The sequence below is a fragment of the Anolis carolinensis genome, chromosome 5 (genome assembly GCF_035594765.1).
Source record: "Anolis carolinensis isolate JA03-04 chromosome 5, rAnoCar3.1.pri, whole genome shotgun sequence".
NCBI classification, from domain to species: domain Eukaryota; kingdom Metazoa; phylum Chordata; class Lepidosauria; order Squamata; family Dactyloidae; genus Anolis; species Anolis carolinensis.
This window is the reverse complement of record NC_085845.1, coordinates 141,186,436-141,209,373: the sequence shown is the minus strand read 5'-3', so window position 1 is coordinate 141,209,373 and position 22,938 is coordinate 141,186,436. Positions and strand designations below refer to the sequence as shown.

At 36.9% G+C, this 22,938-nt stretch overlaps 1 protein-coding gene across 13 annotated transcripts in view; it reads left to right on the top strand.

The window, feature by feature from the left end:
* foxp2 (forkhead box P2) overlaps positions 1-22,938 on the top strand; it is a 458,869-nt gene that overhangs the window by 315,563 nt on the left and 120,368 nt on the right. For 12 of the 13 annotated variants that reach the window (XM_062982426.1, XM_062982432.1, XM_062982425.1 and 9 more), the window contains one exon: positions 947-1,036. In XM_062982426.1, the coding sequence (XP_062838496.1) occupies positions 947-1,036 (90 nt within the window). Of the gene's footprint in view, positions 1-946; positions 1,037-2,728; positions 2,789-22,938 lie in introns of those variants that run through there. The other variant, XM_062982436.1, reaches the window with a different exon arrangement.

Genomic DNA, 22,938 nt, shown 5'->3' with positions numbered 1-22,938 from the left:
TATAAGATGTAGTTTAGTAGTTTCACATTGAAAAGTTCCAACTCACTGAATTTTGTATTGAGTAGAAGGACGATTTAAGTAATATTTAGAGTGCCTTGTGGTCAGTTTTGAAATATGGTTAGATTTGTTTTAAAACCAAAAACTTCTTTATGATCTGTACTACTTGTTTCTCATTTTTAGACCACATTTTTAAAGTTAGTTTTTTTTCCTAATAATTGATGTCTCTCTGTACAGTTATTGTGCTATTTTGTTTCATTCAGATGAAAGGGTTTTTTTAATGCTATATTTTGATTGCAATGCTATCACCCATAGAAGCTAAGCTGATTGGCTAAGTAGTGGTTTCTTTGTTCTCGGAGTTTACTAAGAATGCAAATGAAAGCCACTTAATTTTATTTGGCATTAAAACTCCACTTTATTTTGTCAAATGAGAGGTTTCCCCTTGAATTATAAGTACAAAAAAGTATTTTTAATCTTCAATGAATATCCTTATTAATTCACTTTCAAGATAATCTGATGTTGATTTGTCAAATTTAATTACAGCTTCCGGTAACACTTGAAGTCTACTGCCTTTGCTTAAAACTGTAATATGAAAATGCAAATTGAATGATGATTTACAAGGGTGTGAGCATTTTAGCTGAAGACAAGTTCCTTGTGGAGATGAGGCTATTGATGCGGTTTATGATTTTTCCTCTTCAAGCACTTTATATAAATTAATACTATTTCCTTGAGGATTTGTTACACTATATATTTTTCCACAATACCTGGCAGAAGTATTTTCTGAGGATTTCCTTGGTGTATATTAAAGAAGATGTAAAGCCTGATGTAGTCAAATGATGTAGCAGAGGCCAAATGTTGCTCAAATGTTTTACACTGGGTAAGTTGCAAGCTATCACATTTTTAGTGAAACATTTTTAAATGCTTATTTCCATGTTGTTTTTACTTTCAGGCATTGCAGGCAGCCAGACAGCTGCTTTTACAACAGCAGACAAGTGGATTGAAATCTCCTAAGAGCAGTGATAAACAGAGACCACTACAGGTTAGTAAAATATCTTTACATCTGAAACTGGATTGCTAAACAAGAGCACTCGTGAATTCCTAAAATGTACGCATTTGCATGTTGATACCTTGTGCCTATTTTTATTTTTATCAAATATTTTGTAATTAATTGAGAAAAATAATTTTACAACAGCTTGAAGTGGCTTAAAAGTTTGCAGAAATTTCAAAGTGTTTTTACAGAAAGATGTTTTCAGCAGATAACTAGACATGTTTGTGTGCATTCTTGTGCACTCTCTTCTTTAGATAGATTATAACCAAGCGAAAGATTTTCAAGAGCTGGAAAGCTTTCAGAACAGTTATCTGAATACACAAACATCCTCCTGCTATTAGAACAGTGGGTTTTGTTTTATTAGTTGTGTGTGGTGGAATTCCTACTCTCATTATTGTCTTAAAGTCTGAAACAAAGGTTTGTTTTCATGTGTTATAACTATTACTCACAAAGTTTAACAGAAAATATGTGGAGCTTATCCATGTGAAATCTTTTGTATCCAAAATTGGATACAAAAATTGGGTATTTGTTAGTAAATGATTTAGAAAAAGGAATACAAAGTAGGCAGCTGCTGAAAAGAACTAGTTTTGACTTGTCTTGAACCAAATTTTGAATATTTCATGACTGATATTTTAAAAGTTCCTAAAGTGTGCATATAATGTGTTTCTGGGAATACAAATAGTGTTACATTTGTAATACAACCTTATGGTTTCCTTAGTTCTTTCATAAGTACATAGAAGGGTTTCATTGTGATACTACAGTTTCTATACAAAAATCTGAATATATTCTGGGATTTATTTTCATTAAACCAGAGCAGGACTGGAATGTTACAAACCCTACATGCAGGCTGCCAAAAGCTGTTTCTGTCTGACTGTGCTTCATGTGGCATTTGAAATGGTTGAATTTGCTAACCCTGGGGTCAATCTTAATTGCCAGGAGACTCAGTATGGCCATGTCTTACAGTTCAGATGGGTAATGCTAGTGGTATGGGGCTTCCCATGCCATTGGATTGCATTACATGAAAAGTTGTTTTCATGATTACCATTGCCACATGGAATGCTATTACGAAGAAATAATTTGACAGCTTCCATATGGGACCCCACCTCCCTAAATAGAGACAAAAAAGTAACATATTTACTGGAGGAGAATAAACATTTTCCAGGTTCAGATTTGGAGTGAAATGAGCAATCTTGGCAGTGTTTATTTCCATGCAGTCACACACCTTCAAAAACACTTGTGCAAATATTCACTTCTTCGGTTTTCTTTGGCACCATTATTACTCTTGGTTTCAGAAACATTAATCTTCTTTGTTGCTACCTTTGTCTCATATCTGGAATAGTCACATGAATGATCCAAATATCAGCATGCTACCCTTGGTTACATGATGCCTCAAAGGAGGAGTGATGACAATGTAAATGAATAAGAGAACCCTTTCTCATGGCACCATTAAATTTGCTGAAAGAATGAAGGGTGTTTGTCTCTATCTATTAATAGTTTGGGTTCAATTTCAGTGGGGTATATTACTCTTCTGTGCTAGGAATGGGTAGGGATAAAAGTTCAGATTCCTGGCTGTATCAATTCACACTTATGCTAGATAAGTACCACCCTTCTCCAGTGGTTCCATGGATATGTGGAAGCTTGGTTCCTGATTATCTTGGGTCATTCGCAGATCACTGTTGCTCTATGGACCTCTGAACTCTCAACCGGAGATGATAGCCTTGCTGTTGTTTCAGGATGAAAGATGTGAGTAAAGAGTCCCTAATTTTGCCAGTGGTGCATCTGCAATACACAGTAAACTGTAGCATCCAAAGTGGTCTACATTCAACCTCTTATTTATTTTATTTTTTGTCCATGAGGGAACAAGACGTTAGAATGGAATTTGGACATTGTTATCCCAGGATAAGGAAGAAGGATGGACTAAAAAAATCAGTGTTTAAATGATAGACCATGGTTATTGTGACTAGAATGAACGTCAGTGAGCCTGGAGTTCATGTACCCCATTTCTTTTTTTCTCTGTAGGGAAAATAACAACTCTAATTTTTGATTAATTGCAGCTTTGCACTTAATTTCATCTAGACTCAACAAACTTGGAAGTATTTGTTTTAAAAAACCTTCATTGTCACATTATGGCTTAAGAAGCTGGCTTGTTTCTACTAAGAATAGTTAAGATTTTTTAAAGGTTTCTGTTGCCTTCCTCATTGCTGTGCAGTAGGAGGAAGAGAAAAGGGTAAGGTGAATAAGGCCCCTTCCGCACAGCTGTGTAAAATCCACACAGATAACCCAGTTCAAAGCAGATATTGTGGATTATCTGCCTTGATATTCTGGGTTATATGGCTGTGTAGAAGCTCCCTAACTGTACCTGAAGGTTCTAATGAATTGTTCTCACCATGATAAGTATTATTTGTTATGATGGCCTGTGAAGGAATTGGTTTGGTAGAATGGCATTGTGAAACAAATGAAACTGCACTTGCCTCATTAACTGAGAAGCAGGAACAATGGCAATAATATAGAAATATCATGTTCTTCTTTGGGTTTTTAAGTAACTATTCAAATTTACGAGTGACTTGTATGATGGAAGTTGTTTGTAAAAAGGTAAATACAGTTTACTGAACTCTACTCCTAAGGAGTAGATAATAATATCTTATCCGTTTCTTTTTTATAGGAATATTTGAAACACAACATAATATTTCAGTATAAAATAGGACCTATTTTGTGCTTTATATTTCTGGATTAGTGTGTATTTGTAGATATTTATATAGGAACAAACATGTATACAAAATAACAGCACTTCTAACAAGTGTGTTCTAGATCCCAGAAAGATGCAGTTAATCACTTAAAATGTATATTTATTAGAGCGATTAACAAACAGAACTTTATAAATTAATTTGCAAAATATTTCACTCTCATATGTACTTATAATATATATTTCAGAGTTGCAAAGGTGGCGTGTACTCTTTTGTTTGAATAATATGACATTTTCCTTTTTATTTAATGTATACGTATGCAACATAATATGAATTCTGAATACAAAATGTTTTAAAATGATAAAGTATATAGAGAGAGGCCCTTGTTTTTTTGTTGTTGTTTTTTGTATTTCTGACATTGACTAGTAATACGAAGGCTTGTGTCCTTCTTTGGGGAGTAGAAATGTATATCCAGTGTTCTGTAGTTTGTACTTGACTAAATTGACAGGCCACTGAACAACTGCCACCTTTTTAATGCAGAATTTTAAGTTGCCTTGTGTCAAAAGTTTTGTTTCAATCAGTGTTGATAGAGTGGATGTAAAAAAATCTTTAAAAGTTAACTGTACAATTGTTACTATCTTATATTGCAGTCCTAAGCACACATACTACAGACTTAGCATTTACTCAATGGATCTGAGTAAAGGTGCATAAATTGTATTGTTAAGAATTTTAATCTGTAAAGAAGATACATTGAATTCAGCGGAACTTATTTGGAAGCAAATATTTAATATTCAGTTGTCTACTGAAATAAACTAGTCCATCAGAATCTTGAAAGTTTCACATTAATATGTTTCTAATTTCCTCTGTTTTGGCACAATTGTCTGATCTGGCAAATGGAGACAGAGTGGAACTGCATTTTATGTCTAATATAAAAAACCCTAATAAAATGTTATACCTGGCACACACATCAACAAGTAAATGGGGAGCATTAGGTAATGTTTGCCTTCACATCTCCTGAGTGTACCATAGTTTGATTTAAAAGGAGGGCTGATTTATATAAATGTGGTATTTATTTTATTGCGAGTTCCATTTTATACATAGTTTTGTTATTTTCTAGCATGTAATGGGCCTTGATTATATTGGCAAATCCATTAGTTGGAAAAGACTGCAAGATGAATGTTTCTTTACATCTTGAGAGACGTTGGGGTAACATAACAATGCTAGGAACTTTTTCTGTTTTTTTTTTTTTTTTTCAAAAATGTGTGCTTCAAGCAAAACCCGAAGATATTTCTAGGAAAACATCAATGTCCTTTGAAAACATGTTTGTGATGTTCATGAACTAATTTACATCTTTACTTTTCCTACAGATAAATGTTTTGGAAGACAAATGGTTCCCATTAAAGTCCAGTACAACAGTGTTAATAGTAAAATAATAGCAATAAATGAACTTGCTTCCACATGCTAAGGCTTCATGTTACATTTAGAACTTAATTTTAAAACATATGCAACCTAAAGTTTAGGTTTGAAATCTCTGGATATGGATACAGAGTAACCCAATATGTATGAAAGTTTTCTCAGCAACTTCTCCTGTTAAACTATGTTAAACATAGTTTTACTCCACTAAATTTAAAACATAATTAGTGAATTGTGTGTGAAAAAAAGCTGTATTTCAGTGGAGAGTTTTCTATCAGCATCCTCAACTTGGTGAGTATTTAAAATATGTGATATAAAAAGTAAGGATATCCTGATTTTTAAAAGAAATTTACACTAAGGTACATCAGGAGGTAGGTCCGCATTATTTAAATTTGATGAAGATTAGATCAAAAATAAAAATAAATGAATCTGCTAATAGAATAACTTAACTGTGTCTCTGTAGTAGAGCATACACTTTACATGCAGAAGGCCTTAGTTTCAATCCCTGGTATGCCCAGTAAAGTTGAAAAAGAAGCCAATGTGAAAATCCATTCCCAGTCATTGTAGCCCATATAGAGAGATGAATGGTATGACATGGTCACACTGGGTCTTTAACGCAGGCAGCCTCGTTCTTCCACCACCTACAGAATTCTGGGAAATGTTGTTTTAGATGGGGCCTTTTGAATACTTTGCTACAGAGTTTCTCACCTTCCCAAACCATATTTCCCAGAATTCTGCAGGTAGCAGCAGAACAGGGCTGCCTGCATTAAAGCCCCAGCGTAATAACATGGTAAGACAGCTTCCTGTGATCCCAACAAGGACAATTCCACACTATGTAGTTTTGAAGGCCTCTAATCTTTCCTTACTGAATGCTGAAAATTAAACCTTGGCTTAATAGCAACAGTCTTCTGAGTAGATATTTGAAATTTATGTATACTGTTTTTATCCCTCTGTTCCCTCCCTGGAACAGTTAACCAACACTTCTAGCTTTATCATACAGTACTGCCAACTCTATGTGTCATTTTTCTTGCTTTTCTTTTTAAAGATAAGATATACTAGAATGAGGCATCATATTCCAAACAAGACTGCCCAATATATTCACACAAATTCATTACAACAGTTTTTGGATTATCCAAGCCATTTTTGTAGTCAATGTTTTCAATATATCATGATATTTTGGTGCTAAATTCGTAAATACAGTAATTACAACATAACATTACTGGGTATTGAACTACTTTTTCTGTCAAATTTGTTGTATAACATGATGTTTTGGTGCTTAATTTGTAAAATCATAACCTAATTTGATGTTTAATAGGCTTTTCCTTAATCCCTCCTTATTATCCAAGATATTCGCTTATCCAAGCTTCTGCTGGCCCGTTTAGCTTGGATAAGTGAGACTCTACTGTATTTCAAATGATTTCTGAATCTTTTCACTGCTGCTCCATGGTGCGATGATGTGTCTTTTTGGTATTTGTTTTAGATACTAATCATTTTTCTGTTTAGTGAGTCACTTCTTATACCACCGGTTCAGATCCATACTTTTATTTTCCTTCTGGGAATTACTTTGTCCAGAATAACTGGGTGCCATCTAAAATCTAGCTTCCTTTTTGCTCATTCTAGATTCAGGTAGGCTCTGTACTTTACACACAACCATTTCTAGATCTGGCTATAATCTTAATTTCTATCTTCCTTTCCATTCTAGGGAAAGCTGAGTAACAACTATTTTGATTTCCTCTCTATGATCTGCAAATTTCTCTTTAAAAATATAGGATTTGTATCATCAATTTTGCTTTGCTATATCTGGATCAGTGTCCTTCCTTTGATACATATATTCAGCTATAGAAGTTAGTGTAGAAAACCGTGGCTTATCAATGCCGGAAGCTTTGTTTTCTCTGTTGTTAGTACTTTCACATTTTGCATTGGGAGCGATGTGTCAGGGAATCATGACTCCTGAAAGCGAAGGGTTAAGCTCTCTGTGTACCAAATGCGTTGTATAAATATCAAGCTGTATGGAATGCTGGGTTGTTAAAGCAAGCTTTGTTTGTTTAGCATGAATGCTTAATTGAAGTAATCATTATATAAAGTTGGTGTTAGGGAAACGAAATGTACCTATAGGTTTAATTACTTGGTGTGTTTATTTTATTATCCAGCAGGGACAAAAAAAGCTATGTGGAAGTCACACACTCACACATTAAATGCTTCAAAATCATTATGCATTATCTTATAGCAAAATTGCAGATGATTTGCCAAGTATTAAGAATAAAGAGATAATCATCCCATTTACATAAACTCATGGTATTTTTATGTTTAATTGTTTCAAAAGGAAAAAGATCAGAATAAAATACAAATATTAAACATGCAGTTTAGAGTAACATGGAAATGAAGCCTTTATCTATAAATAAAAAATGGTGAAAATATACATTATAACGGTATACGTTGTCTTTATTTGGAACTAACACTAAACAATGGTATAGTTTTCCTATAATTTAGTATTTCAAGCATAAGTTGTCTCCAGCCTATGCACACACACCCCCTCCCATTTCTAGCATAGTTTTGAAAAGAAGCACTTTCCTTCTGTTTCAAATTAGTCATGGTTTATCATTAAAACCAAAACAATAATAACTGTGGTTAATTTACACATACCACTATAGAGTTTACCTAAGCAAGAAAGCTTTTTTTCCCCATTTCAGGAGCAACCTGAGTTTCTTCTGGAGTGAGAGAATTGGCCGTCTGCAAGGACATTGCCCAGGGGACGCCCGGATGTTTTGATGTTTTACCATCCTTGTGGGAGGCTTCTCTCATGTCCCCGCATGGAGCTGGAGCTGATAGAGGGAGCTCATCCGTGCTCTCCCCGGGTGGGATTTGAACCTGGCAGCCATCAGGTCGCAACCCAACCTTCAAGTCACAAGGCTTTTATCCCCTAGGCCATCGGAGGCTCCAGCAAGAAAGCTAATCTGGAGGGTGATGATAGTTGCACAAGAGGAGATGCAATCGTTTTTTGGATCTCTCTGTACCTGTAGCTGCAACATCCCCATTTTGTTGCTGCCTGCCTGACTCTTTGTTTCCTGCCATGGACTGGATAAGAAAATATGATCCCACTACCTCCGCCTTCTCAACTCCTCCTTTTTCCCCCTCTATGCGTTCTTACATTAACTGAAAGCAAACAAGTGCTCATGGTGGCAAAAGCAGCCAGGGAAGTCCAGCCTACCAGTGTTTGACCCAGCATGTTGAGGCTGCCCACTTCCTGAGGAAAGGCTAAAAAAGCAGAAGGGTGGCAATGCTCAAGGGGACCAAATGAGACCCTGGTCTCAGGAAGGATGATAATGTTTTCCTCTCACTGCTCTTGGCTTTGCTTTCACAGTGCTCTCTCTGCCCGCAGTTAGAAGAGTGCTGGAGAGGAGGCAGGGCATGCTGTTTACTTGACAGTAGGCTTCATTGGGTACTATAGGGCTTGGTTCTGAGTAAACGTTTGGTGGACCCAGCTGTTGGTGCTTTGTTAGGCCTGTGGGGTTACAGAGCAAAGAGCATGTGTTTATACAAAGGCATCTTGTAATAATATTTTGTATTGAGTTAGGTATTGCACTTATTTAAAGAAAATTGTTCTAAACTTGAATTATTTTGTTTCGTTATAAACTGTACAGGTCTGATTATGTCCGGACAAAAATATGCCAAATATTGCATCTAGATTTTATCTATGTTGGGAAGGGTGTGCGGCCTCTATATGTAGATGTAAAGGGGTTCAGAGGAGTAAAAGGTTGATGTAACAAACTCAGTGAAACAAAAGTGAAAACTAACTGTAGCTCTTTATCTGTAAGGTAAAGGTAAAGGTTTCCCCTGACGTTAAGTCCAGTCATGTCTGACTCTGGGGGTTGGTGCTCATCTCCATTTCTAAGCCGAAGAGCCGGCGTTGTCCGTAGACACCTCCAAGGTCATGTGGCTGGCATGACTGCATGGAGCGCCGTTACCTTCCCGCCAGAGCGGTACCTATTGATCTACTCACATTGGCATGTTTTCGAACTGCTAGGTTGGCAGGAGCTGGAGCTAACAGCGGCCGCTCATGCCGCTCCCGGGGTTTGAACCTGGGACCTTTCGGTCTCCGACTCAGTGCTTTAACGCACTTTGCCACTGGGGCTCCTTTATCTGTACATAATGATAAAAATAATGAGTTACAAATACAAGCGTGTGATTTTGTTATCTTCTAATGCTTTGGCATTACAGCTGAATACAACTACTGAAGAATAACATGACTTTGTAATGTAAGTTAATGCATACAAAAATATTTAAATACCGGTAGGTAGAAAACATATGACCAGTTGCCATTCTGTAGCAACTTGATTCATTTATTCTAGGCAATGCAGTATGAGTGGCACATTCTTTGGAAAATCTAGTTTTGATCAACACGCTAAGAACTATTTAGTAGAGTTCCTTTCTCCTTCCATGCATTTCAGTTAGGATCTTCAAAATAATTATAAGGGAAATTGTGGGAATTACATAGCAAAAAGATGTTCTTCTTCGTGGAGTCTGTTTATGCATTGTTACGTCCTTGCAATTCTCTCACACCAGAAGCAACTTGTAGTTTCTCAAGTTGCTCCTTACACGAAAAATAAAACCTGAAACCAGTGTCTAAAATTGACTTTTCTTTTAGAAAACCATATTAAAAATGTTTTTATTGTATTGTCATAAAGAACTTGCATTCCTCAACATCTGGCTCTTAATTTAGCCCTTCCCTTCGGGAAAAAATGACAGTTTTTCCTTGTGTAATTCATTGGCATCATGTTTTTACCACCAACATAACTGGTCCTGTTTCCATAGTGATAGCAGTACTTTTTTGGAATAGCTGGACTTTCATTGAGGTGTTCACATATACAGTGCCTTTAGATATATTTAACCATGAGCCCTTGTTTACTCTATGTAGGTTGCCTGGAACTGTGAATGAGTCTGTGGTTTACAAAAATAAATTAAAAACATATTTTTGCTGTACGTGATGAGAACCATTAAGATATAACTGATGTAAGGATATGCTGTCTGTATGAAAAACTACTGGTTTGTTTAGCAAGCACTACAGTTTTCTTCTAGCTATAGTCTTGGATGGCTATCTGAGTCTCTCTTACTTTACTTAATGATTAATCAATAGGAATAAGGTAAAGGTAAAGGTTTTCCCCTGACATAAGTCTAGTCGTGTCCGACTCTGGGGGTTGGTGCTCATCTCCATTTCTAAGCTGAAGAGCCAGCGTTGTCCATAGACTCCTAAAAGGTCATGTGGCCAGCATGACTGCACGGAGCATTGTTACCTTCCCACCAAAGCAATACCTATTGATCTACTCACATTTGCATGCTTTTGAACTGCTAGGTTGGCAGAAGCTGGAGCTAACAGTGGGAGCTCACCCTGCTTCCTGGATTCAAACTACTGACCTTTTGGTCAGCAAATTCAGCAGCTCAGCAGTTTAATCTGCTGCACCACCGGGAATCCTTATCAATAGGAGTATGAGAGCCTAAAATTTCTCGTTTCAGACTTAATTGACAACATGTTTCCAGTAAAAGACAGAAAGATGGCTAACTTTTAAATTTGCTGGATCTTTCAGAAGTTTCTGTGAGCATTCACCATGCTCTCTTGTTGGACAAGTTTTCTATGTTGGACTAGACTAGCCCATTGGAAGTCTGTTTCTGTTTCTTAATCAGCACAGCAAGTAGTTAAGTTATTATCCTTTCCAAAGACCTGTGTTCCATTTTTGTGGGCTCCCAGGAAGCTACCCAAATAGAAAATCAATTGTTTGCTGTGGAGCTTCATTCACGTCTGCTATGCATTTATTTATTTTGATCTCTGACTGCTTTTTCATCATTCAGAACTGTGATTCCCAAAGTGGGCACTGCAGCGATCCAGGGGGGCGATGATAGCCACAGGTGCATTTGAGGGTGATGAATAACTGTAAGGGGGCAGTGAAAGCATAAAAGAAAGAAGAGAAGATTTAGAAAAATTGATTTATGTATTCCACTCATAGCGGGGCCTCTTCCAAGAGCGGGAGACAGGTTTGAACCTCTACCTGTCTCCTGAGGCACCTATTAGGACACGGGGGGCGGAGCTAGAGGAGTGGGCGTGGCTTCTTCCCAAGAGCCCGAGACAGGGCTGAGAATCTATACTTCTCCTGAGGCGCTTGTTGGGACACAGAAGGTGGAGCTAGGGAAGAGGGCGGGGCCTCCTTCCAACAGCCCGAGACAGGGCTGAGCCTCTATACCTCTACTGAGAGGACTTTTAGGACTAAAGGGCGGGGCTAGGGGCAGGGGCGGGGCCTCTTCCCAAGAGTGTGAGACAGGGCTGAGCCTCTGTATATCTCCCCTGAGGCGCTTGTTAGAACACGGGGCGGGTATAGAGGTTCAGCCCCATCAGGCACTTAGGAAGAGGCCCTGCCCCCTCCTCTAGCCCCACCCCCCCTGTGTCCTGGCAGGCATTTCAGGACAGGGATAGAAGCTCAGCCCTGCCTCAGAGCTGGTAACTCCGCCCATTGCAGTCTTGGCCACCCATTTGTGGCCCCGCCCACCTCCCCTCCCAGCTCTGCATCTTGGACTAGGGGAGAGCCTCAGCCCCGCCCTCTTGAACAGGAGCCACGCCTACCCCTCTAAGCCACACCCCCTTTCCAGGGGGCGCTGAGTAATATATTTCTGGAAAGGGGGCGGTAGGCCAAATAAGTTTGGGAACCGCTGATTCAGAATGATGATATACTTTCCACGCTTCCTCCTTTAAACTGAACAGTTGTTAGGCTTTGATCAGTGATATCGGTATTTCTAAGTTATAGATGAGATGAGGACTGCATGTTCATCATTCTCAGTTCCCCCTTTTAGGGAGGAGGGCTCATACAGAAACTTGAGGGGAAAATACAAGCGAACCAGGGGGCCATCTACACTGTAGAACTAATACTTTAATTGCCATAGCACAGTACTATGGAACCCCAGAACTTTTAAACTACAACTCCAATGACAGCCTGATGATGTACCAGCACTCTTTCGCTAAAGACCATGTCAAATGACAAATTCAGTGATTCCATAGCATTGACTTTATCTTGGTTCAAGGAAAAATGATAAAATTACTTGTTGGCTCCTTCAAAAAGAAAGTTAATATGTATGCCCTGTCTGCCACCTACCTTCCAATGCTTGCCAGCAAAAACATAAAGCCCCTTTCTCTTGGTTATTAGTCAGGAATGGTGACTGCTTATTTCCATCAATCCATATGATTAGTCAAAATGATATCTCTTACTTTGCATATTTAGGAAAAGTATCCATGTAATAGTAAAGAGGCTACAAAGAAACAAACAGACAACTGTACATATAGTGTGTTCTTCTCCATTCATGGTATCTAGTAGATTTTGACAATATGGTGAGATCAGGATGTTCTATGTTTATCTGACCTTTTCCTCACTACCAACTAGGGATAAGTAGAGAGGTGTCAAGCATTGTGGTAGCAAGATAGAGTTCTACTGGGTGAGAAGCTGTATAATTATTGAACAGGTGTTGGTGGCCAATGTATCTGTCACATTCATATCTTGATCAATGCATCTTAAGTTGTCAGTTGTGAATGAGTGCAGGTTTTGGGGGAAGTTCCTCTGATGTGTAGAGAAGTGGCTCCATACTACTATCCATCTTTCTTTCCTGAGAACTTGCCATGAATGGACCAGCAGCCAATAACTCTGCTTTATTAGTATTTCCATAAAACTGTGTGTTTGTGTGTGTGTATAGAGAAAGTAACTTTACTTTCTGAATTTGTATCAGCAATATAGAATGTCCTTTCTACAAGTTAGAAATTGCACTCAAAGAAATAGAGATTGAAAATTGCTAAGGTAATGAAATAGAAATATTACGTGGAAAATCTTTGAACATGCACTAAAATGGAATGAGATACTATAAGGTGGAAATGCAACTTAACACTCTCTAAAAATGCTGACACTTCTGATAGTGGCACATTGTCGTAAAGTTGCAATCTTGACATCTCCCTGACACTGGTGTTACTGCACATTCTCAGGTGAAAGCTGGAAGGCATCTAAGTTACTACAATGAAGAAGACTAGTTTCTTTATATATAATAATGGGACAATAGAGAACTAGAAATTGAAAGTCACAACTACAATTTATTTATTTTATAACCAAAGAAATTTCCTTTTTATAAATGGTCTAATAATTTCCTCTCATTTAAAATGCTAAAGGAATCTGTTAATAGCCATAATTTGGGAGAGATGACTTTGTAGAAAGATTACAAAAGGTAAGTGGGTCTGTCAGTGATTTTTAACAATGACAGCCAAACACTGGAATACCATAAGAGCAGCAGCAGTATGACTCCAGATGCTGAGAAGCTAAAATGGGAATTGTTATTTTAAATATATATTTTGGTTTGTGAGAAGGCTTTTCAGGGACATCTCAAACTGCCTTGTTTTGACTTAAATAACCTGGGCTAGATGGAACTCTGGTCTGACCCAGGAAGGCAATTGCTGTGGTTTTTTAGCTGTGTTTTCTGCACAATACTTAGTTTAGATATTGATATGCTCTCCTCACTGAACATACAAAATCCATCAAAGTTGAGAACACTGTGTTCCAGTTCCATTGTCCACTCCCATTGTCAACATGCTGACTTTTGTAGAACCTGAGAGTGCCCTTTGCCAAATGTTTTGTTGTAACTCAAAGCAATGAATCTAAAAATTCCAGTTTGCATTCAGGAATTCTGCTGTGCAAAGAGAGAGTTGGAGGGGAGAGGGAGGGAGGGAAGGCTTTTTCACTAGCAACAGTTTTCTCATTCAACAAAGAAATTCTAATTTGTATAGAAGCTTTGGGTTGGCCTGAAACTCTGTGATCATGGAAAACATTCCATTTTACATAAAAATTTCTCATAGAAAAATATCATTTTGTCTGTATAATCAGCATATAGCAAACTAGACAGGGAGTTTTGATACAGCTTACTTATATTGGTTCATATAGCTGATTAGATTAATACAATTAAAATAATGGCTCTTTGGAGACAGTGTTCATTTATGCACTGGTTGTATTAAACAAATATAGAAAAACAATACAATACTTTAAAACTGCTTGAGATCTCTTTGTTCCAAGATTTCTAGTGATTACCTGTTCATTAATCTATCATCAATAATTTAAAGACAGACAATTTTTTACCTTGTGGACAATCTCTATACAAGCTGACACCAAGCTGTCATTTTTTACAGAAGCATGTAGGATTTTGAGGATCTTCCTTTAATGTGTAGTTATCCAGTCCCAAGTAATGGGAATGCCATGAAATGACGCAATGATCCCAAGCATAGTTAAAATTACTTGTTACTGAGGTGAACAGTCCTATGACACTTACTTAGGGATGTGTGACCTTGCATTTCGCTGGACATATGAATAAACATCTGCTGAGTTTTATGAAATGAGTGGAACCAGTTAATAAAAACTGACTTCAGTTCTATTGTTTTCAACAGGATGTAGTCATAAACAGTTTCAGCTGGCTTGGGTCAATTTGTGTTTCTATGAACAAAGAACATGGAGGCCCAATTTAAATAGGAGTACCTATGGAATTAACTTGCTCTCTACCTGCAAGGGTTTAATATATGGACTTTATAAGTTGTTTATATGTGGTCTTGATTCTTTACTTGGTATAACATAGGTTCCACTAACGTGGGTGTAGGATACATTGAAATCACTTGAACCAAATGTCTACTTCTACAGGTATGATATATGCCGCTTAAAGGATATTAATGGTTTGGACTTGTTTGAGCAGATATACTGGGCAGTATAGGTATAGTATTTTTGGAGTTAATTGTGTTGTTAATTTTATGCAAAATTCATAGTTTCTTACATAGTGCTGTTACACTAGTTTTTTTAAAACAAATTGTGACTTTATATGCTTTTTAAGAACATTTATAGATCATTAACATAAGTGCTATTAAATCACACTTAATCTCCTTAGCTAATGATATTCCACTGCATACTCTGAGAAAAGAATTTTTCACTAACTGTCAAGGCTGCTTCTGTCATAATGGCATACAGTAACACTTCAGAAAGTAAATTACGTTTAAATATCTGTGTCTTTTAAAAATCCATTGGCTCCATGAAACTTTGGTCACAGTAACCTCTCATCAGTACACATTTGTGTCTTATGCTCAGCTACAAATCACATTGTGTAACTTAACAACAATAGCCATCTGAATTTGGCACAGACTTCAGTCCTGAGCAGGTTTAAATAAATCCAGTTTATTATATGCAATAATTTTTATCTAATTATAATTCATATAGTGTCTGGTAACTCTATTTGTACATATAAAATTTTGAACTCCCTTGTCACCTTGCTTTAATTGAAAAGTTGCTTGAATAAATCCAGTTGCTTTTCTGCTGGCATTACAATGAATAGTACTTGAAATTTAGATAATAATAATAACATCATCATCATCATCAATAACAGACTTTTATTTATTCCCCATCACCATCTCCCATAGGGACTCATGGCAGCTTACAAATAGCACACATGGTGTCACACCACATATAAGTACAGTATAAAAGATAAAGGTTTTCCCCTGACATTAAGTCTAGTCATGTCCGACTCTGTGGGTTGGTGCTCATCTCGATTTTTAAGCCGAAGAGCTGGTGTTGTCCATAGATACCTCGATGTTCATGTGGCTGGCATGACTGCATAGAGTGCCTTTACTTTCCTGCAGGAGTGGTACCTATTGCTCTACTCACATTTGCAAGTTTTCAAACTGCTAGGTTGGCAGAAGCTGGGGCTAACAGCGGGAGCTCACCCCACATCCCGGATTTGAACCGTTGACCTTTTGGTCAGCTTTTTAGCAGCTCAGCAGTTTAATCTGCTGCACCACCAGGGGGCTCTTAAATACAGTATATCAGCATTAAAATACAATAACTTATTTAAAATCAGACATATAAAATTGACCAAAATAAAATACAGCAATAGTCATTGACTAAAAATCCATGCAATCAATTTAGCCTTCCCTGGCTAAAGAATAGTCAGACTGCAATCTTAGACATTATCAATGTCCTGTTGAAAGAACCAAGTTTTTAGTTCTTTCCAAAAGTGCTGTAATGTGGGTGTTTGCCTAAGTTCCTTGGGGAGGGCATTCCAGAGCAGGGAGGCCACCACCGAGAAGGCCCTCTGACTCGTCCCCACCAACCACGCTTGAGATGGAGGTGGGATCGAGAGAAGGACCTCCCCAGCAGATCTTAGAGCCCGTGTCGGTTCATGGGGGAGATGTGATCCCAAAGGTAGTCTGGACCTGAAGATAGATGGGTTGCTAAATCATTTTTGGGTAAATACATCCTAGATAAGCTGAGAAATATGGGTTTATGGCTTAATACTGAAAATATACACTACAAGGGTTTGGGTTTTTTTTGGCATGCCTGTTTTTTTTTGTTTTTTTTTAAAAAAACCTTTTCTATAAAGGGTGTAAAAGGGGTTAAAACTGTGAGTTAAATCAAGCTTTACTCTTCCTGCGAGTAAGCCAACTGAAATTAATAGATGTTTTAACAGGAATAACACTGGACTCATCAAATGGTTAAAAACATTTGCCACCGGTAGTAGCTGTTGCAAAAGACAGATGACTCAAAGTATGTTGCTTGCAAGAACTTAGTCTGTATCTTATTAATTATTGTGGGTAAACAGCATAGGAACCTTATTAAATCAGAAGTTATTATACATGCCAGCTTTCCATCACCTTAATTCCCTACATAGGAAGTATATTAGTCTAATCTGTAATAATGTTGAGTTTAATGTTTCTGAAGGCGAAAAAATTACTACAGTTGGGAAAACCTGAGCACAACAAAGAGACTCATCTGAAATGTCCATTCTCATCTTGGTCAGCAGTGCTATATATAAACAACCAAAAAATGTAAAACTGCCAGGGCTTCCTATGCTGCTTTGAAAAATAACCCTCAGGGAAAATGCTAGAGTGCATAAATTATGGGATGGCAACACCAGTTACCCATTCAGATTATTGTGATGTGATTTGTCCTGCAGCTGCTTCAAATTAAGAACAGGTGTAGAAGACAGATTATGCAAATACCTATATTAATGTAATTGTCAAATTGGTGTGTTTATCACTGTGCTTTTAAAGAGTAGACCATACTCTTACTTTAAATGTAAATTAGTTTTATTCTTGAGCCAGTATTGGATAATGAGCTTATAAATGAAAAAATAAATCTTTTAACATCATGAAACTCTTCTGATTTTAACACTGACTTTTCTAGTGCTTTGTTCATGAATGTTATGTAAAAATATTTTTTTTCCCTTCCTGACACTCAATAAGCATTGATGTGAAGTGTTTGCAAAAATTAACTTGTCAAATCTGTATTTTTTTCTTTATTTTCCCACCGGAACTTGATTATTTAATTTAGATCTTTAGGTAGTATTTTGCTCCAGATCTTAAAACTTTATTTGAAAACTTTACTGTAACATTATATATCATAACGAAATGTGTCATAAAATGTGTTTTCCTCTTGCAAACTATTGTTTCCTTATAGATTTATGTCAGTGTATAGGACTAGGAATGAAAAATATTTATAGTGTATTGTAAGAAGGTAGGAAGCCTGTCATAGAACGACTGCATGAGCTTGTGCCCAGTTGTTTGAAGACATTCTTTATGGATTGGATCATGACTGACTTATTCCATTGATTTCCATGAGTCTTATCTAAGTATGAATAAATTTGGTTTCAACACTAGTAGTGCTAAACACTAATAGCAAATGAAACTGTTTAATATGAAACATTCCTGCCCTACAGCAATTAGAACTTAATGTCAAACGCTTCAAGCACTGCTTCATAGTAGAAGTGCCAGAACAGTTTGTTTCAAAATGTATTGTAAGCCTTCGGGCAAAGCCAAAGTCTTGTATTGCTGCATATGGTTTTGTCAGTTTTACGTAGGTCATACTCTTAAATTTTGCACCTGGAGAATGTAGGCAGTGGCAGCCCAGTTGATGGCACAGTCATATTACAATGCAGGAACATGAACAAGTATAGGTGCAGTGATGTTGAGAACTCCTTTCCATGACAATTTATGTTCTTTGAGATGCATAGGGCTCCATAATCCTGAGCTACACAAATATTAGACGTACAGTTGCAATATATATATATATATATATATATATATATATATATATATATATAAATTTTTATAACTGGTGGTGTCCAATCCTGATCAGCCATGAATGGAGGGGGGTAATAGTCCCTTCATTCCTACCTCTTCTCTCTCCTCTTGCCTCTAGCAGGTGATGGACATAAGAAGATGGACTTCTCCCATGCTACTTTATGAAGCGATAGAAGGGTTCATGGGACTTTATTAGCTAAAAACCTTGAAATAGTATGTAGGCTATGCTGCCATTGTAATGCATTGCCAACTGGGCATTCCCTCTGGGCCACACTTCTCAGAATCAACTTCCCTGGAGAAGTGGTTGAAGGGCCAGAAAATGGCTTACAGCTTTTTAAACTTACTTTCTCCTTTCTTATATATATGAGTTTTCCTTTGTAGAATAGACATGAGACTCATGCACTAGTTGCAGCTGTCATTAAAACAGGCCAGTATCTGTGGGCCATCTGTAGCAAATAGGATTCCTAGACTGAAAACTGGAGAGAGCTCTGGTATCTTTAATCGTTGTGTAGAAGAGGGAAATTAAAATTAGGTGCTGCTTGTTATCAGATTACATGACAAGCAACACTTGCTGAAGTTCCTTCTAATACACAACCATTAAAGGCACCAGAGCTCTTCAAATTTCATTCTGGCTGTCCTAACAGTGAGAGTATGCTGTCTTTGTATAAGTGTACATGAGAGAAAAAGAGAAAGGGGGTTACTGTTGTTTGTCTAATTCAAATTGTTTGCATTAAAACACATAAAGATTTGCTCACAACACCTGTGCTGTTATCCAGAGATGAGAAATAAGTGTCAAAAATTGTTTGTAGCATCAACAGTATTGTTTAGTGTTTAGACAGTAAAGAGGATTAGAGCAATTCAGCTAGATCAGTAATGTTTCAACCTGACTGTTTCAGTGATTTTAGTGAACTTGTTTATAGTGTGTGCTAAAAGTAGTACCCATGGCTAAAAATTTGCATTGCCCTCAAACATACTAAAGTTACATGCAGACTGACTGAAATCTCTGTGGGGTTTGGTGAGTCTGTTCTTTTTTATTATTATTATTATTATCCAGGAACACTAAGTTTTTCTTCCCCAATATTGTAAATTCTTGCAAACTTCTATGCTAACCAAATTCTTGTATTCTTGTAAAATTCTGGAAACTTACACAATAAATTGGTGCATTGCAAAGGAACAAAATGCCTGGTATTTTGACATAAAGAAAGTTAAAATGGAAGCAATGGGGAAAACGCCATAGGAATTATAGCCAAACTTCATTTTGAGCAAAGGAATTTCTATAGAAATCTATTTCCAGAGGTCAAAGAAAATAGAACTATCACCTGGATTCTTCCAGCATGTTTCACAGGTTCCTAAGTACTGCAGGTTTTCTAACACATTTCCTGATCATGTCCAACAGACTGAATAATGAAATTGCAAAGGACATTTACAAAGTCAGTGAAACATTCCCCAAAATATGTTTACTGTGAAAGAAATGGCTCTGAAATTCCAGCTTTATTAAATTGTTTTCAGGTTAAAAGTTTGCTTTCTAGAACAAAAAAGTGATCAAGCAATGAATCCCTTTCCTCTTAGGATAAAAAATCTCGTCATTTAGAATTGCTTTCTGTATCAATAAGCAGGCTGTGATTTTACCATAAGTAGACAATTGGCACCTGTGAGATACTGCAAACACCCATCAGATAAAGCAGTATCTCCACATTCGTTATTTGCAATGATAGTATTATTCCAAGAGTAATATTTTTTTCACAGCCAATTTCCTTTAAATTCATTTTAAAAACTTGTCATCATTTTCAGCATTTATCTGCCTGCCCCTTTTGGCAGTAGAATATTACTAGATGTTTGGTGTCATCATGTATGCTTGCATGCCATAGAAAATAATCAATAAATTTCACAGTTATGCAATACGGCTACATATCAAGTTCACTCAATGCCTATGGGTAAAATCTTTCTTCCACTGAGATCAGTGAGACTGACTTCAAGACAGACATGTTTCCTCTTCACAATTATTCTTTCTCTGCCACACATCCTATTGCTTACTTTGATACTTTCACACTTGTGCCAAATGCATAAATCTGTAGTTCAGTGAACATGGTGGAACCATTCTGTTCTGTAAAAGAGGATTTGCTCAGAAAACTGAAATTGCAACTTCTATCTACGTTTCCTATTGGTCGATATTTTGTGTAATCATAATTTGGAATCAATTTTAAGATTTCCTTTCCCATTAGGTGTCCAAGAAATTTACAGTTTCCAAAACACATTAATAACAACAACAACTTTATTCTTATATCCCACCACCATCTCCTCGAAGGGACTCGGGGCAGCTCACACGGGGACAAACCCAACAAAACATAGGGTAAAAACAGAGTACATGAATTAAAACAATATAAACTGAATAAATATACAAATACATACTTTTGCCAAGAGTTTCATAAATAGTTTGTTCCATCATAGTTATTGATATAGTGTACACTGTAAATAAAAGCAAAGTCTATTCTTTTAGCTTTTAATACCATGGTCTTCTGGAACATGCAGAATATAGCAACTGTTTGTTAAATAACTATATGGTATTAACTCATCTTACTAGAATAAAACTACAAGCCTTCTGAATGAAGTTGAAAGGAATATTTAAAAGACAGCAAGAAACTATAGGCTGCCTTTAGGCTCAGTTGTACATTTTGTGAGGCCAGTGTAAACTTATGAAATATTAATAATTAAATTCATTCCAAAATCCGTTATAGGGTGCAGCTATATTGAGGAATTAATGATACCACTTCAATTTCCATGGATTAATATTATGGAATTGTGGAATTTGTAATTTGGTGAGGAATTAGCATTATTTGACAGAGAAGGCTAAATGCTTTGTATAAGTACGATTCACATGATTCCATGGCACTGAGCTATGGCCCAGAAAACTTCTCTTTCAGTTGTAGGATTCCCACATCTTTGGGACTGACCTCTTTTCTCAGGGCAAAGGGAGGAATGTCAGAGCAAGAGTTCTGTCTTGAAAAAAACTCCTAGTTTGCAGCAGTTCCTATAGACTCCCCCAAGCTCACCTTGGTCACCTCCTCTCCATCTTGAAGTTTCTCATACAGTAGCTATCACCTGGACTCATTATGAAAGGGTGATCTGTGTGGGAAAATAACTCAATATTTGCTGCTCAGGAGTCTCTGAATAAAGGATTGCTGCTTTGTGGCTTTTCCTAGCCTATTAACTTTCCCAGCTGTGTTCCCATCTTTTTCACCTTATCCAATTTACTTTCTTGGTCTGAAGGGCATGTGAGTTCCACTATTGTTAGCAAAACACTTGACACAAAAGTCTTTCTTCTTCTTCAGGTCTGTTTGACATTTGATTTCTTTCTCTGTTAATTCTTGATTTCTATTTTCTCTCTGTATATGTGTCATCATTCTTTTCTCCCACCCTACGACTTGTAGCTAAAGTTCTCTTCTTTGACTTGTTGACTTTCTTTTTCTCCCACACCACAACTCCTTCCTAACCTCATCTTCTCCTTCATTTCTGTTCAGTGCAGAGCCTGGAAGGGATAAAAAAAATCATTTGTTGGAGCGTATGTTTTTAAATTTAAATTACTTATGATGAACAATTGAGGTTGAAACTTTGGTTTCGTGCGTAATGACAAGAAACTATGACATTTCTAAAACATTGGCAGGGCTTCTCTCTGATATTTTGAAGTTTAAATGTAAGGATTTGCAATACTCCTGAACTACAATTGTGGCTTGTATTGAGCACCATTCTTGATAATAGTTCTGCCATTTGCAACAAATATAAAATAATGTTTAGGTAATTGTACAGATAATGGACTGCACAGGCCACGATGATTCAGGTGAAGCTCTTTCTAGAAAAAACTTAAGCATCAGACCAGCATGATATAGGCAGTGGAGAATGGATATCTTTTGAGATATTGGGGTAATGATTTTGGCATCAGGAATCTGTAGAAAGTTCAAATTGAACCAGGTTACCTTTTCTTCTGTTTGGTAAAGCTCACACATTTTCAACAATTACAGCAACAATTTATAATCTGAGATTACTTTGAAAGGACTAAATAAGAACCTGAACTCTAATATGTTGGGGTGTGTGTGTGTGTGTGTGTGTGACAAGTATCAAACTTTTGTCTGATGTGTATGTCAAAGAGAGAATTGCATGCATCTCCACATTTGCCACTGCATTTAGTTTTTAAATCTAAGGAATTGTAGTTGTCATTTCATTTGGTCACTTTTGTATCTGTCTGATATATTTCTTGTTTTAATTTAGGATTAGATTCATGTGCCACTTCCTTGGGAATAAGTTACAGAGCACAATGAGACTAACTTCTGAGAAAATTTGTATGGGATGGTAATAAAGGTTTTCACCAAATGACAGTTCAAACGACTTTAGTGTTGGTATAATAATTAATTGATATATGGAAAAAATACCCTTTCTTCTAGGGATGTTAGGGCAACATGCATGGTGTTACTACCTCTACACTACTGTATCTTCACAACAACTATATAAAGTAGATTAGGCTAAGATTCAAGGTTACCCTGTAAACCTCATGGCTGAATGGGGATTTGAACCTGCTCTGCTCCGTTCTGGTCTAGGGCTCAGTCATTTTAATTTAAGTTTCCTTTCAAACAGTTTCCCCTTCAGAAAACTAAAGACCATGCTCCCTATCCCTCCTT